This window comes from Geosmithia morbida, assembly GCF_012550715.1.
Source record: "Geosmithia morbida isolate 1262 chromosome Unknown scaffold_0, whole genome shotgun sequence".
Taxonomy (NCBI): Eukaryota; Fungi; Ascomycota; class Sordariomycetes; order Hypocreales; family Bionectriaceae; genus Geosmithia; species Geosmithia morbida.
This window is the reverse complement of record NW_023336187.1, coordinates 2,145,972-2,160,166: the sequence shown is the minus strand read 5'-3', so window position 1 is coordinate 2,160,166 and position 14,195 is coordinate 2,145,972. Positions and strand designations below refer to the sequence as shown.

The 14,195-nt window shown below is 54.9% G+C and overlaps 5 protein-coding genes across 5 annotated transcripts; 2 read left to right on the top strand and 3 right to left on the bottom strand.

Annotated features, from left to right (window-relative positions):
• Positions 1-108: 108 nt before the first annotated feature.
• Positions 109-1,437, bottom strand: GMORB2_0647 (uncharacterized protein; the record flags this gene model as incomplete). Its single annotated transcript, XM_035462632.1, has 2 exons — positions 109-581; positions 1,002-1,437. 2 exons carry the CDS (start codon positions 1,435-1,437, stop codon positions 109-111), a joined length of 909 nt encoding a protein of 302 aa, XP_035325562.1.
• A 948-nt stretch (positions 1,438-2,385) lies between these two features.
• On the top strand, positions 2,386-3,150 carry GMORB2_0646 (uncharacterized protein; the record flags this gene model as incomplete). Its single annotated transcript, XM_035462631.1, has 3 exons — positions 2,386-2,442; positions 2,516-2,846; positions 2,966-3,150. 3 exons carry the CDS (start codon positions 2,386-2,388, stop codon positions 3,148-3,150), a joined length of 573 nt encoding a protein of 190 aa, XP_035325561.1.
• A 1,371-nt stretch (positions 3,151-4,521) lies between these two features.
• Positions 4,522-5,988, top strand: GMORB2_0645 (Sin-like protein conserved region; the record flags this gene model as incomplete). The annotated part of the gene is made up of 2 exons (XM_035462630.1): positions 4,522-5,107; positions 5,228-5,988. 2 exons carry the CDS (start codon positions 4,522-4,524, stop codon positions 5,986-5,988), a joined length of 1,347 nt encoding a protein of 448 aa, XP_035325560.1.
• A 990-nt stretch (positions 5,989-6,978) lies between these two features.
• On the bottom strand, positions 6,979-9,617 carry GMORB2_0644 (DNA topoisomerase 2-associated protein PAT1; the record flags this gene model as incomplete). Its single annotated transcript, XM_035462629.1, has 2 exons — positions 6,979-7,267; positions 7,342-9,617. 2 exons carry the CDS (start codon positions 9,615-9,617, stop codon positions 6,979-6,981), a joined length of 2,565 nt encoding a protein of 854 aa, XP_035325559.1.
• A 3,063-nt stretch (positions 9,618-12,680) lies between these two features.
• On the bottom strand, positions 12,681-13,307 carry GMORB2_0643 (Ribosomal protein L11 methyltransferase (PrmA); the record flags this gene model as incomplete). The annotated part of the gene is made up of 1 exon (XM_035462628.1): positions 12,681-13,307. The coding sequence occupies one exon, from the start codon at positions 13,305-13,307 to the stop codon at positions 12,681-12,683; it is 627 nt and encodes a 208-aa protein (XP_035325558.1).
• Between the last annotated feature and the right edge of the window lie 888 nt (positions 13,308-14,195).

Genomic DNA, 14,195 nt, shown 5'->3' with positions numbered 1-14,195 from the left:
GTCTAGTGTTCTGGCTGAAGACGTCGGTGACGCTGGCTTGCACCATGAGCATCTCACATATTTCTATCGGATTCGGCACTCCAGATGAGTGCTGTATCACTGCTTCCTTCAACGTATCGATGTCTCATCAGTATCCGGGTCCGGTTTCGAGAAAGACTTCCGGCTCGGGGACGATTCAGGGTAGCGGCCTCTCACATGCAACAATGTGTGCCCGTGTGGCGCGATCAGGTCATCTGGACGTGCACGGCCAGCTGTCATGAGACTTCGCAGTCCTTCAGCATCTCCGTTGGCCATGCAGCGCGTCACCTCGGGATCCGAGTTCCAGAGGTGCACCTTTCGGGTATTGGTGAGGAGGTAAGCGGAAGACCATTTCAGCATGAGGTGGAACACGCGATCGGTCAACTGCGGAAGAGGGAACATGATGAAGTCGTAGTCCCAGTCCGGCTTCCTCTCGGTCTTGTGGTAGCGCTCGGTAGTCGTCTGTCTCGTCTTCTTGGCGATGTGAATCGTTCCAAGTGGAAGTTGGTAGCTAGAGACTGAGCAGCTGAGAGTATACCTGACCTTGGGGCCGTATCTCGAATCTTGTATCGACGGGAGATGTGCTAGGTCAGGGACGATGACATGGATGTTTCCTGTCCAGCCATGCTGTCACCGGCGGCAGCAGGTGTCACTCTCAGCACGGCCGATGGCTGCTGCAGAGCACCTCGGATAAGCATCTGTGCACTCTTCTCATCAGAGGAGAGCTCACCCGACAACTTGGAAAATTTCCCGTACACCGACTCAGTGGTGATGGCCTCCTCTGCCGCGCGGTCGTTGACGAGTCCGAAGGCGTAGTTGTGTGTGTGGTGATGGTGACTCTATGTACACGGCGGTGAGCACCTGCATCCTTGTCTTCTGCAGTAGCATCCCAACACCTTGCCTGTGAGCACAGGTTGGTCAGCTGTTCTACCTTCGGATACCGAAAAGGGAAGACAGTGGAAGGGAAAGCTTGGACCGAGTACCGAGTGATGTCAGCCAGTATATGAGACTCAATGCCTCCCGATGGTGCGAGAACTGAACCTCGTAGTCTCCCATCTCGTCTTCGGAAAGGTACATGCGAAGCCTCCCCGCCATCTGTTTCATTCTCGAAGCATCTTGGGCGAGAGACGACTGCAGCCTGTCCAGCTTGTCGTTGAAAATATCGATGTCGCGGCCGACGTCTTCGATCTGGGAGCACCAAATCTTTCTGATTTCATGGCTCACGTCGTACTCCTGGTCCGGGCTCAGACTGGCGATGGTTTCGATGATATTCTGGAGCCGGACGGTAGCCTTGCGTAGTCGCTCGTATTCCCGCGGTGCCTTTCTGAAGCTGTGGCCGATTTCTCGGATAGGTTTGGTAGACCTGACAGCCAGTCTAGCGATGGCGATGGCGCTTGAGACGGCCCCCAGGATCTCCATCCCGCTAGTTTGGCCTCGTCTGGGTCGGGAGAGTTCCTCCCTTTCCCTTCCTCTCTTGGTCTGGGTATTCCTGATCTGATGTCGAGGGTGTTCTCTGTCTCTTCGAGCAAGTCCAAGTCACGCACTGACTTGCAGAAAGGTTGGGCTGGATTGTGAGCGTCCACATAATAAGAATATGTATTCCGCATCATTTTAGTTCCTGTTTATTCCCATCGCCCTTGGCAGCCACGGAACATGCACATGTGGCCGACAGGGCTGACAGCACAAAGCATCCAGCTCCGGATTGATGTATTGCTCTGTACATCATGCCGTCGGCATACCAACCTCGGTTCTAGGTCCCTTCCCGCCTTCCAGCTTAGCCTCCATTCTCTCTCTCTCTCTCTCTCTCTCTCTATCTATATACCTATCTTCAAAAGTGTACATTGAGCTGGTACGAGTACATGCGTGTGACTGCCATCATAATATGAACATGACACATCAGCAGAATGCAAGGCTGGCTACATGGCTGAACGGCGCAGCACACATCGTTCTGTCACTCTCGTTGCGTGGGAAGATAGGGTTTCACGGTTCGCGGACCATGATCGGGACAACACTTCCATACGATACATGGAATCACATAATTACGTCTCAGATACGTCCCGCTACCCTCCATCTGCATGTAAGCTGTACAAGTGACAGTCGCGTCACGATGATTGGTTCGGAACAGGATTGAGCTACGGTATTCGTGATCAACCCTTATAGCCTCATCCATGAGGGGCGTGTCTCGCACACGTATAAACATGCAAGCCCATCTTCTCTTCTTCGTATATCCTCTCCCCTCCCGATGATCTGGTTCAGTCCAGGTCCATGGATACGCATTCTGAAAAAGGAAGACGAGATATCCTTCCCTACACACATACTCATTCCGTACATGTAGCCACGGATGACCGGTCCACCAAACCGGCGAGAATGGGTCCCGAAATCTATCTCCAGCTGACTGCTGTCCTGGTCGCCCTCTTGGCCGTCGTTGCCCCACTTCCTCTTCCGATCCGAACGAGCGAAATCCATCTCGGGCACAGTCCCCCGCATATCCCACCAGTCGGACGGGAACGACAACAGCCTACACGACCAGGAGAAGGGTACCGAGCCAGCTCGCGACATACCCGCCTCCGTCCTAGAATCGGGGGACACCATCGAGCGAGGCCAATGGGTCCGCAGGATTACCGGCTACGTCCAGGTGGGGAGGTACGGGAGCCGTCACAATGTGCTGACTGTCAACACCGAACTAGAGTACTATCTCAATGCAGAGAACTGCGTCGAGGCCACGTACCACACCTGGACTGATGGGTTAGGCACAAGGAAGAAATATCGAACAGTGGTGTTCGGGAAGGGGTCGCTGGTGAATTTTGGGGACGGGGCTATAACAACTGGTGCTTTATGGGGGGATCTGAAAGGACTGGGGTGTACAGTGTCGAGTTTCGTTCCGTTACATAGACCGGTATGCAGTTCAGACCCTCTCTCACACTCCAACGGGGGCCGTTCTCTACAGGTAACATCACGTCGTACGGAAAAGTCGGTATGGCTCTCGGATCTAGACCAGCCCAGTGTGAGCGTGTCGACCAGGATTGCGATCCTTTCATGCAGCGGCGCGAGCGGCCTTTCAAGAAGCTGTCAGATGAAAATCTAGGGATTTTCTTATCCAACATGCCAACAAGCCCATGTCCGAGGCAGTGAATCCAGAAACGTCGAAGGAGATCATCTGGGTTATCCGGATGGATGGGTTAGGGTTTCGCGTCGTAGGGTTTAGGCTTAATTAGTCGGACCAGAAATGATGGCTTGATACGACGACAGGAACAGGAACAGGGACACATAAGCATGTATTATTTATTATCCATGAAAAAAAGAGAGTCCAGGACAGAATGCCTTCTATCTGCCGAGAGGAGACTGTGATCAACAAACGTACAGGTCCCAACAATTGACCGTTCTGCCTATCTCATCGTAACCGTAAACTCCCAGAAACCATTTGTCGTCTTAGACAACACTAGCTGCACCACCACCATAGATGATTCCCATCCTTTCCAAAGAATACGTATTCACCGTATCCATACACAGTTTCACGTTCCCTTTTTTTTTCACTGTATAGCGTGAGAAGGTAGATGCACACGCCCAAAGAACCACCTGACAGGACCATCGTGAGCAGAGCTACCATGGTACACTCCGAGACAGTGACCGGACCTTGGGGCGGACAGTTGATGGGCACGCCGTCAGCACAGTGGCAGTTACCGTCGTGCTGCATCTCTCTTGGAATATGCATCCTGAACTTTTTGCCTTGGGGAATCTCCGGTAGGTATCCGATGACCGGTGACTTATTTGAAAAAGTACTCGCGTCGGTAGCTATGGTTGTGTGTGTTTGGTGGATAGTAAGCATCCGTCACAATGGGAGAGAGATTCTCCGATATGTAAGTAGATGAATGGATAGATTCAAGGTATCCCAAGGCTTTTAATGCCTCTACTGGAATATCTCTTGGATTCACGTCACTCCAAGTTTGCAGCCTGGGTAAAGGTCGTCTGCTCACGACGTGCAAGGCATCTCGGGTGAAACAATGCGTATATGCATATGCCGCCGCGGCCGGAAGGTCACATATCGTAGTATAGTACCCGCATCCAAATGTGGCAGGAATCCCGACCTATAACACAACTTGTCTGTCAACAACCCCCAAGTCCCTCTCCAGAACCCATATTCGATCAGAACAATATCGAATTCTATATACCAAGACACCCAAGATCCAGCACCCCTGTCTCCCCCCACTTACACGCCCTGGCACCTGTTTTCAGCCCTGTGGGTCCGATGTGTGTTATCACTGTTATGTCAGTCCCGATAAGAAAGATTCATGATAAGAGATAAGATAAGATTTTTTTTTTTTGGGAGGTCGTGCCCCACCACCTCAATTGACCTTGAACCGAAACTTTCATGATAACCAAGCTTTCGAGACTCTTTGTCTGCCCAAGTTTCAAACAGTCGCACTCAGCCGTTCCTTCTCTGTTTTTCCTTAATCGCCCAAAGAATGCGGGCACAGAATGTCTAACTCTTCAAGATCGGAAGGGATGGACCTCGACCAGGCGGCACCAGACGAGCAGCGCCCACCGGTAGCGCCAGCCAACCCCGCCAAGGGCAGTGTCCCCCACGACGACGTCGGCGACGACGACGACGACGACGACGACCCCATCACAGCCACATACCCCGTCTTCCTGAACCCTTCACTCCCGTTCGGCCGACGCCTTCTGGTCCTTCAGCACCCGAACCGCACAGATGAGCAGCCGCGGCCGCCGCCGACGGAGCTCCGCCTCAAGGCCCGCACGGGCATGGTAGAGGTGGACATGCCGCTGGACAGCTCGCCGGGCGTGTATGATCGTGAGAAGGGCGTGCGGTGGGGCCGGTCGCTCAACGCGTCCATGACGGCCAAGAACGGCGGCAGCCACGGACTGGCGGGCGGCTTCGGCTTCGGCGCTGTGCAGCAGCGGGGGGGCGCCGGCAGGAGGAAGTCGGACGCCCTGGACGATGACGACGACGATGTCACCATCGACTGGAATGAGGCGGTGCGCCAGGGCAAAGCGCTCACCACGCAGACCTTGGGAGGGCAGTACCCAGAGGTCAATGACGTGCAGTACATGGTTGGCGTGTTTCAAGGAAGTGCGTTTTCCAATCCCCTCCTATAGATCAACAATAGCCCATCCTACAAAGAGTTTTTTTTTTTTTTAAAAAAAAAAAAGAAGAGAAAGAGAGAAAAAAACTGACTTGGATGACAAACAGAAAACCTACACCTCACACCCGCCTCGTCCCTCGTCCACCTCCGCCCGCAGCTACACCACATAGACGCCTCTACGCAACTCGAGCGCCGCACAGCGGGGGGCGACTCGGGCGGAGCCGGTGCGGGCGCAGGCGGCGTTTCGGGCGCCTCCGGCGCTGCCGGCGCCAGCGCCAAGGCGATCCACATGACCGTCAAGACGACGTCAGACACCGACGGTGTCAGCACAGAGACCATGGCCGACCGCCTCCGCGCCGCCCAGTCTGAGCACTGGCGCAAGCTCCGCTACACCGACGAGAATGACGAGGCAGCGTGGGAAGTCTACAACGAGTCCCTCTTCCTCCAACCCAAGGAACCCATCATCCCAGCCGCCACCGTCAGCAGTACAGAGAAGGGCAAGGGTAAGGAAAAAGAAAATGGTGAAGGCAAGGGAGGAGGAGGAGAAGAAGAAGAAGAAGATGAGGTGGTCAATGATGAGGTGCCCATCCTGGAAGGTCACGTCCCCAACCTCGTCTCCAGGTGGGAAGACGAACAGCTCCTCGAGGCCGTGAGCGGGATACGCAAGAGGAAGGACGACGACGAGGCCGACGTGGCCGCAGAAGTGAAGACCGACCCCGAGGCCAGGCGTCAGGCTGCCTCTGCCGCCGCCGCCGCCGCGAGGGCCCAGCAGCTCGCTGCCGAACAGGCTGCCAGGTCGGCCTCCAGACCTACCAGACCCAGAGGGGGTGCTGCCGCCGGCGCAAGGAGAGGGGCGCGTAAGGCTTGAGGCTCAACATGATATATACCAACGTGGAAAGAAGAATTAAATTAAACCCATAAATGAATTCAATCAAATTAAAAGAAGAAGAAGAAGAAGAGCATAGAAGAAGGAGGGGGTATAGTTTTATGTATTTGATTTATCCAAAGGGGGGTTGGGGTTGGGGTTGGGGTTGGGGTTAAATCCATACGCATGGAATGGTAGATGTACCTGGCTTTATTATATCCCCCCCCCCCCTCCCTTCACAGCATCATTCATCACAGCGGCGCAAATCTGGTGCATCTTTCTTCGATATTCGTTTTCCATCTCTTTTGACTCCCACGTCACTGCTGCCCATGGTGGATCGAGTATTACTTTATTTTTAATGCCACCTCGATTAAAAAAAAATGATGCCGTGCACGCGTGGAAAGATGACTCCCGATACTTTTTCTACTTCATTTTTTCGTAAGGCAACTAAGACCTCAGCCATCATCGTCAATCCAGCACATGGTCCCGCGGCGGGAATAAAAATAATACCCTTCGGGACCCTCGTTTCCTTGCTTTTCCTTGCGTTACCGGAAATTTGCGTTAAGTGAATGGGTCGTAATGATATAGTATGGTACCAGGTACATGGTCAGAATGTTCAGCAGCCGTGAGAAACTCCCCGGCCCGAGCATATTGTACAGCACAGCACCCCTTAATATTCCCAGGCCAAGCAGAGAAGGCAAGAAAAGAGATGATCATGATAAGAAGGATCCTTTCCATCGTTGTGTGCGTGTGTCTGTTCATAGCCACTAGAGACTACCCGCAAGCCTCAAGCGTATACAACACACCAACTCGAAGAGCCTTGTCCCCATGGAGTCTTTTTTTTATTGTTCAAAGGATATGGTAAAAGATAAAAAGAGGACAAGCCAAAAGAGGAGGGAAGAGAAACAGTAAGACAGAAATCGGGAGAAATGTGCCGCCTTTGCTCGGAGGAATCATGGGGAGGAGTTGTGTAGGTAGAGCGTTGCTTCTTTCTTACTGAAGTAGCTCGACATCGAGTCCGATGGCACGCATAAACAGATTGACGCTTCCGAGACGTTCGCTAGCCATGGCGGCAGGGAGAGTCTTGGAGAGCTGGACTGTGTCGAGGACGCGGTCCTTGACGGCCAGCACGAGCCTCGTCTGCTGGTCGTGGTTGGCGCTGACACCCATGGCAGCGAGGAGCTGCCAGACGTAGACGTCTTCGCCCGTGTTGACGCTGCCGGGAAAGATGTTGGGCAGGGACGGCTCGAGCTTGTTGAACAAGGTCTCAAAGGTGTGGTCCCTGGAGGGTAGAGTGTCAGCATGCTGTTTACTTGATGGGGAGTGTACATGGCGAGACGGGTGCGTGCTACTCACCACTTCTCCCACTGCTCGGGGCCGCCGGCACCGTTCTGCTTCAGGAGGACGGCGCGGCTGAGAATCAGTGTGAGCATGGAAACGCCGATCCTCGTCTTGGCAATCATGTCGACGTTGAGCTTCATGGCAAAGAGGTTCAGAAGACCGTCGACGATGTCTAGACCAGTGTCGCCAAAGTACTGCATGAGAGAAGGCATGACGGCTGAGACGAAGAGCTCGATGTTCTCGCGCATCCTCGAGTTGAGCGTCGTGTCTGAGCCCGTGACGGCGCCCTGGACCACGTCGAGCTGGTCGAGGTGGTAGATGATCAGGGTCAGGATAGTGGTGCGCTTCTCGAAGTCGAGGTGGGGAAAGATGCGAGGGATCGCCTTCTTGCCCTTGGCGCACGAGAGGAAGGCGATGAAGGGGTGGGGGACGACGACGTCGACGGGGTGGTGGACCTGCAGCTGGTCCCAGAGCTGAGCGAGGTAGCCATCCAGGGTAGCCTTCCACTCCACGTGGCTCCTCTGAAGCTCCTCATCCATGACCTCAGTCGGGGGCGGGGGTATGAGGCGAACGTGGTCCTCGATCTTCATGAGCGTGGTGTAGACCTTTTCGACGTTGCGGAGGACGGATCGACGGTCCAGGCCGGCAGTCGTCGCCTTCTTGGCGCCGTGCGGACGGGGCGACTCGTTCTCGGTACGCTTGATGTTGAGGAGGGGCTTGGGCGTCTTGGCGTTGCTGAACGAGATCTTGCCCAGGCTACCCTCGATGACGAGCTGCGGGTTCTTGGGCTTGTTCTTGGCCGCCTCGACGGCTCGCTGTACCTGCTGCTCCATGCGCTGGAAGTGGTTCTCGGCTGGTCGTCCCTGACGACGCATGCCACCATGACGACTTCCCGTCTGGAAGAGGTACGTCTGAGCAAAGTTGCTCAGAGGCTGGCTAGGGTTCTGGCGGTGGCCGGCGCGGATGTGGCTGTAAACCTGGTAATAGAAGTCCTCGGCCAGCGCGGCATCCGTGTTCTGCTCCGTGGGGTTTCCAGTGGCCGACACCAGCTGCTGGAGCTGGATGCGGGTGATGAAGTTCTTGTCCTGGGGCGTCATGAGGCCGTTGTCCTTGGAGAGAAGCCAGATCTTGTGGTTGCGCTTAGCCCTCTTGGTCTCTTGGTCCATAAGGGCCAGCTTCTCCTCGTCAGACATCTGGCTGAGGTGAGGGTGAGCCTGGAGCTGCGCGATCCCGGACAAGACACCTTGAGACAGGTTCGCCTGGTGGCCAGCTCGCGTCGCATCGCCGGACATGCGGTTGGGATTCTGGAGTATCTGTGTCGGGTGGACGGCAGGAGCGAGGGGCTGATCATGGCGGGGTTGAGGAGGCGGGATGGCCTGAGCAGCGGGCGTCGCCTTGGGCTGCTGGATACTCTGGGGTCTCTGCAGGATAGTGACCGGTTGCCCGTGCTGCTGCTGAGTCTTCTGCTTTTGAGCCTGTTGTTGCTGAGCCTGCTGCTGCTGCTGCTGCTGAGCCTGCTGCTGCTGGAAGTGCTGCTGCTGTTCTTGAATCTGCTGGAGTTGCTGGAACTGGTAGGCGGGGTGAACCTGGCCGTAAGGCACCTCAGCAGGCATCTGAGGTGGGAACGGCTGAGGAGCCTGGGCAGGGGTCGCGGACTTTTGGCGCATGGCAGCCTCGACCTCTTCCAGGCTCAAGACCTTCCTCGACCCGGAGGGCTGGCTCGGGTGGGCCGGGGCAGGTTCAGCCTGGGGGGCCGTCTTGGCGGGTCCGATCCCCCAGATGCTGCGGTCGACGTTGAGGTCAGGCATCGGCTCTGCCTCCTTGTACTTCTCGTAGCCCGTACGTGCGGGGCGGTAGCTCGGCTGCGTAGGCTGGGCGCTGTAGTAGCTGCCTTGGGGCTGAGGCTGGACCTGAGGCTGGACCGGGTAGGAAGTCACCCTCGACGTGGGCTGCTGGCGTTCGAAGCGAAGCTGTTCCTCCTCGATGGCACCGGACACCTTAGCTGTCTGGCCAAAGAAGTCAAAGTCCTTGCCAACCTTGCCGGACGACGGGAGCTGGTGGCTGCTGGCGGCAGCCGCACCACCTACATCTCCCCCTCCAAAGGTGTCATCGTTGAAGGCGTCGTCGGCGTCATCGAGCTGGTCGCCTAGGCCGTCGTAAGTGTCCTCGAACTCGAGGGCATCATCGACATCGGCATCCCGCCCGGAGAGACCGGCAAAGGGGTCATGGGCCTGGGAGAAGCCGGGCTTTGCCTTGTCGTGGCTCGTTGTGTCGAAGCCGAAGAATGACATGGTAATGGTAGGTGTGTGTTGTGAGTAACGATGCTTGTCGGTTTTGTTCTCCTTTGAAGATTGGCTATATTTTTTTTGTTCTTATTCGCTGATACTGTGACAAGAAGATGAGTCAGAAAAGGGTTTAAGCTATATTTCGAGAGATGGACGTTTGTGAAACGTTGGCGCGCCAATGGAGGAAAGACGCCACGTTTGTTGAGCTGGACATGGGGAGAGCACTGACCACTAGGTAGAGGAGAGATATCTATATGAGCACAAAACACTCGAAACTATCATCATGCCTCGGGACAGAAAGAGATGAACGGGGCTAGTGGTGACGACGACAGCATGCGCAAGGCTCCAGCGGGTGGGAGAGCGAAGCGAATGTTGGAAGTCAACCTAAAACTGGAAACAGAATGTAGGGGAACAAGGGTATGAGGCTTGTCCGTGGAGAAGAAAGAGAAGCGAAAGAGGTATGAAAGAGGTGCAGAAGAAAAAGAAGGCGAAGGAGAAGAGAAAGAAGGGAAAAGAGTAAGAAGAGGCGACACCACAGAGGTCGGCCACAGGACCCAAAGAGCGTCTTCTGCTGGGCTGTCTGGTGGCGATGCGTGGTGTGGTGACGGTGGTGAGGAAAATGCTCGGATGCGGGAGAGCTGGGTGGTGCGCGAGTGCCCGCCTTTGACTTCATCGCTCCTATTGGCCAGCCAGGGCCTCGAGGTACGTCACGTGACTCACCCGCGCACGATTGAATGCTTGACATTAATTGGACTCGATGATACCATCATTCTCCTTCTCCTCTGATACCACTGCATGTACTACATGCATACGACGATGTTACGAATTCTGCTTATTGCACACAAGTTGAATCATCACTCGGCTCTCTAATAACAGCCTGCATATAATATGAGCGATGTGCTACCTTGTCCCTCTACGCAACTGCAACTTCTTTCGCTAACCCCATCTCAGCATAGCATGTATGTATTGCCCGCCTTGTCCCTCGGTCCACCTCTGTAAGCCCTCTACGTTACCTAGGCGGTCCCCCCTGGCCTTGGACTATGCTTCTTGAAGTTTCATCGTGTTGTTTTTTTTTGTGAGCTATCACTTGGTCTCCCCTTGGTTCGAAACGCCCCCCCTAGAGAGGGGCGACCCATGACGCAGGGGGATACATATGATGGCGACTGCTGCTATGAGTGGCCAAACTGCCAACCCCCTCAACACCTGACGGCCGAGAGCATGTGGGGTTATCCGTGACAGAAAAGGATTGCCCAGAAGAGCTATGTGAGATGGGTAGACGGGTACCGTCAGACGTCACATGGCTGGCAATATATGCGAGGTTCCTGCGTGCGTCTCACATGGCGGTGGCTCTAGAAGGACTACATGTCAACCTTGGTCCTTGCATGCAGACATCGAAAATTAGCGGAATACTGATGCTACTCATCATTTCTCACAACTTCACCCAAACTGTCGGTATGGTCTGATGACTCCGAGGATGCAGATTCGGGACTCGGGATTTTGGAGTTTGCGCCCACCGGATGCTGCGTCTTCCTCGGGCAGGGAGTCTGGTCTCGGCCACCAGCTGCTTTCCCTTTCCGACGATCGCAAGGATCCAGCGACTCTGGATCCCAGCGTGGCTTCGGAGCGAGAGCCCGGTATCGCTCTCGTCCTGCTCTTACTCGGCAAGACCGGGAGCATCAGAGTCGTCAAGGACCGAGTGCGAGTACATAGCTGGCATGGACTTGGGCGCATTCTCCCTCACGGGCTCTTCGCGGCATAGCTATGCCCGAGATTACAGGGTCACGCAACGATCTGCTTCACCGTAGCGTTTCCTGTGATGATGGAAGAAAGTGCCTTGCCCTCGACGCGTTTCGATCGATGAGCGTCGAGCAAGTCGTGGCGGGCATCGAACAAGGCAAGGTTTCCCCTGAAACCCCACCGGGCCAATTTTCAGGACCGCTCATTCATGATCTTCACGATGATCGAGGCAGTTGTATGAAAGAGATGTCGGCAGATGGGCCCTGCTCCTCTTAAGAGTTCTCGTGGGGATAACGAGCTTCCGACGACAGGTCTGAGGGAAGTTGCAGTTGGTCATTCAAACTTGTAGGAGGCGGCAAGGTGGATGTACTTGTATCAAAGAACCCGCAGCAAGGCACTTTATGAATGAGAAGAGGAAAACGGAAGAGGAAAACAATGTAAGAGATTGGAGAGAGAGAAGATAGTGTACAGATGTCGTCGAGAACTGGAAGTGTGGAAGCTTTGCTCGAAGCTGTCAGCTGCGAAAGCCGAGCGGCAATGTGACGGGCCGGTACTCGAGGGTGCAGAGGAGCTTCAGCAGCACAACAAGGTAAAGGAAAAGAGGGAACAGAGTAACCAAAGCCTGCATATAGACGCATTGTCGTCTTAACCCTGATGTACATCGAATACTGATACTGAGCACAGCAAGTAACGCTAGCCGCGACACCTGGGCAGACCCATCTCGAGGACCTGTCATTACGCGATCACCCGCGACCGATCAAGGGTGTCCCCCCTTGCAAGCGGTTCTGTTTACGATTTCCCCGCACTTGGGATGATGACCCCCACGAGTTCATCGTCGAGTATCGACAAGGCCGAGCTATCTGTTGCCTATCTTCCTGTGTAGACGAAGTAATAATAGACAATCGGTCTTCCAGCATTTTTAAGGATACGGCATCACATCCCAACTGAGCAATGTCATCGCCGCACAGAGAGTGCTACTGTCTAATTTGAAGCGCAAAGATTCTTGAGGATATTTCAGGATTGAGAAAGAAAAGGGAAACCTCCCCTGTTTGTTTTGTTTTCAATCATGTCACTGTCACTGCGCTAACTCCTCGAGGCTTTCCTGGGGAACCGGTGGTCGGTTGTTGATGAAAACAAAGGGGGAGGGGGGAGGGCTTTGCCATGCGCTCACTTATCGTCACAGACGACTCTTCACTTCCTTTCATTTCAAAAGGGGCATATATAAGTCCATCACACAATAACGATGAATGAAAACGGAAAAAAAAAAAAAAGAAGAAGAAAAGACGATTCATCACCAAAAAAAAAAAAAAAACACAAGATCGGTAAGGCATATCACACGACCTGGATGACAACCATGCGAGCGCGAATGTTGGCCTTGCGGCGGTAATCCTCCATCTCGGCACTGATGAGCTTAGCCTTGCCTCTGTTGACGAGGCTCTCGATCTTGGCCTCGTAGCCACCTGACACATAGATGCTACCCAGGATCGTGGCGACGATGTAACCGCCCGGCTTGACGATGCGGACGAACTCGTCAAGCACGACGGGGCCGACGTGGGCCTGGGTGAGGGTGCCGACGCAGCAGACCACGTCGTAGCGGTCGTCGTCGTGGACGAGGCGCGTCGACAGGTCGGCCGTGTCCAGGTGGCGGTACACGCCGGCCTTGCGGGCAACGTCCAGCATGCCGGGGCTGAGATCGACGCCGTCGACCTTGCGGGCGCCCAGCCGGGACAGGGCAATGCCGGCCAGGCCGGTGCCGCAGCCGGCGTCTAGGATCTCGACATCGGGTCCGATCTCCTCGGCCCCCAGGTGCTGGAGGATGTGGGCGGCTGCCAGGGCAGGACCGACGTAGTCCTCTTCTTCTCTGCTCATCTCGCTGTCGTAGGTGGACGCCCACTTGTCGTAGAGGTCCTTTGTGTCATTGGTACTGGTCAGGCTGTAGGCCTTGGCGAGTCGAGACATTGTGGAAGGTGCCGAGAGAGAGAGAGTATCTTTTGAAAAGAGTTTAGGAAAAAAAAAGGAAAGAAGAGGGGGTTTATAGTATGTGTATACAAGCTGGATTGAGAGAAGCGTAGGGGGGATGGAAGAAATCCAACAAAGAAACTGACGACAAGGAGGGCTATTTATCTTCGTTTCCTACTACTCGGGAAGCTTCCTACTCTCAGAGCAGCTCTCCTGCTCGGAAGGCAAGCCCAAGTGACTTCCTCCGGGCTACGTCACATACGTTCTACTCTGTGGAGCACGAGCATGGTGTTTTGAGCGTTGGTATTGGTGTTCTTCTCAGACAAGTCCTCCCGGCCGGGCAGTTTGACCAACAGGATGAGAGCGTATTCAGAAAGTGTATTGATTTTCCTCAGCATCTTTGTCCCGCAGTACCGCATTGCATACAGGACGGCCTCCTGTACTCTTCATTCGTCCACAGGGGGGCTTTTCCCTCAGATGGAAGACGTACACGAGAAAGCAGGTTGAGTCGAAGGGGGGGCGTCCCGCTTCAAGGCCGGTGGAGGACGGGCGAAGGGGGAAGGAGGTCGAGGTTAATTGGACCTGGCGGCCAGGGCGGCAAAGGACGGCCTTCGTCCATGTTCCCATGTCTTCGAGTTGAAAAGTCGGCCAACTTGACTTTCGCGCCATCCTCCCCGTGGGCGTGAACTGGTCTGCCAGGTTACTCTGAACAGACGACGGGACGGGATTGACACGCCTCTTCTCCCTCTCCCGCCCTCCATCGTGAAAGATACAGACGCGCCGTCGGGTTTGAGGGTGGAGTGGAGTTGCGGTACTTTGTACGAGAGAGAGAGAGAGAGAGTATACGTAGTAAGTAGATACACAGCCCTCTTCACCCTCCCCCCCCCC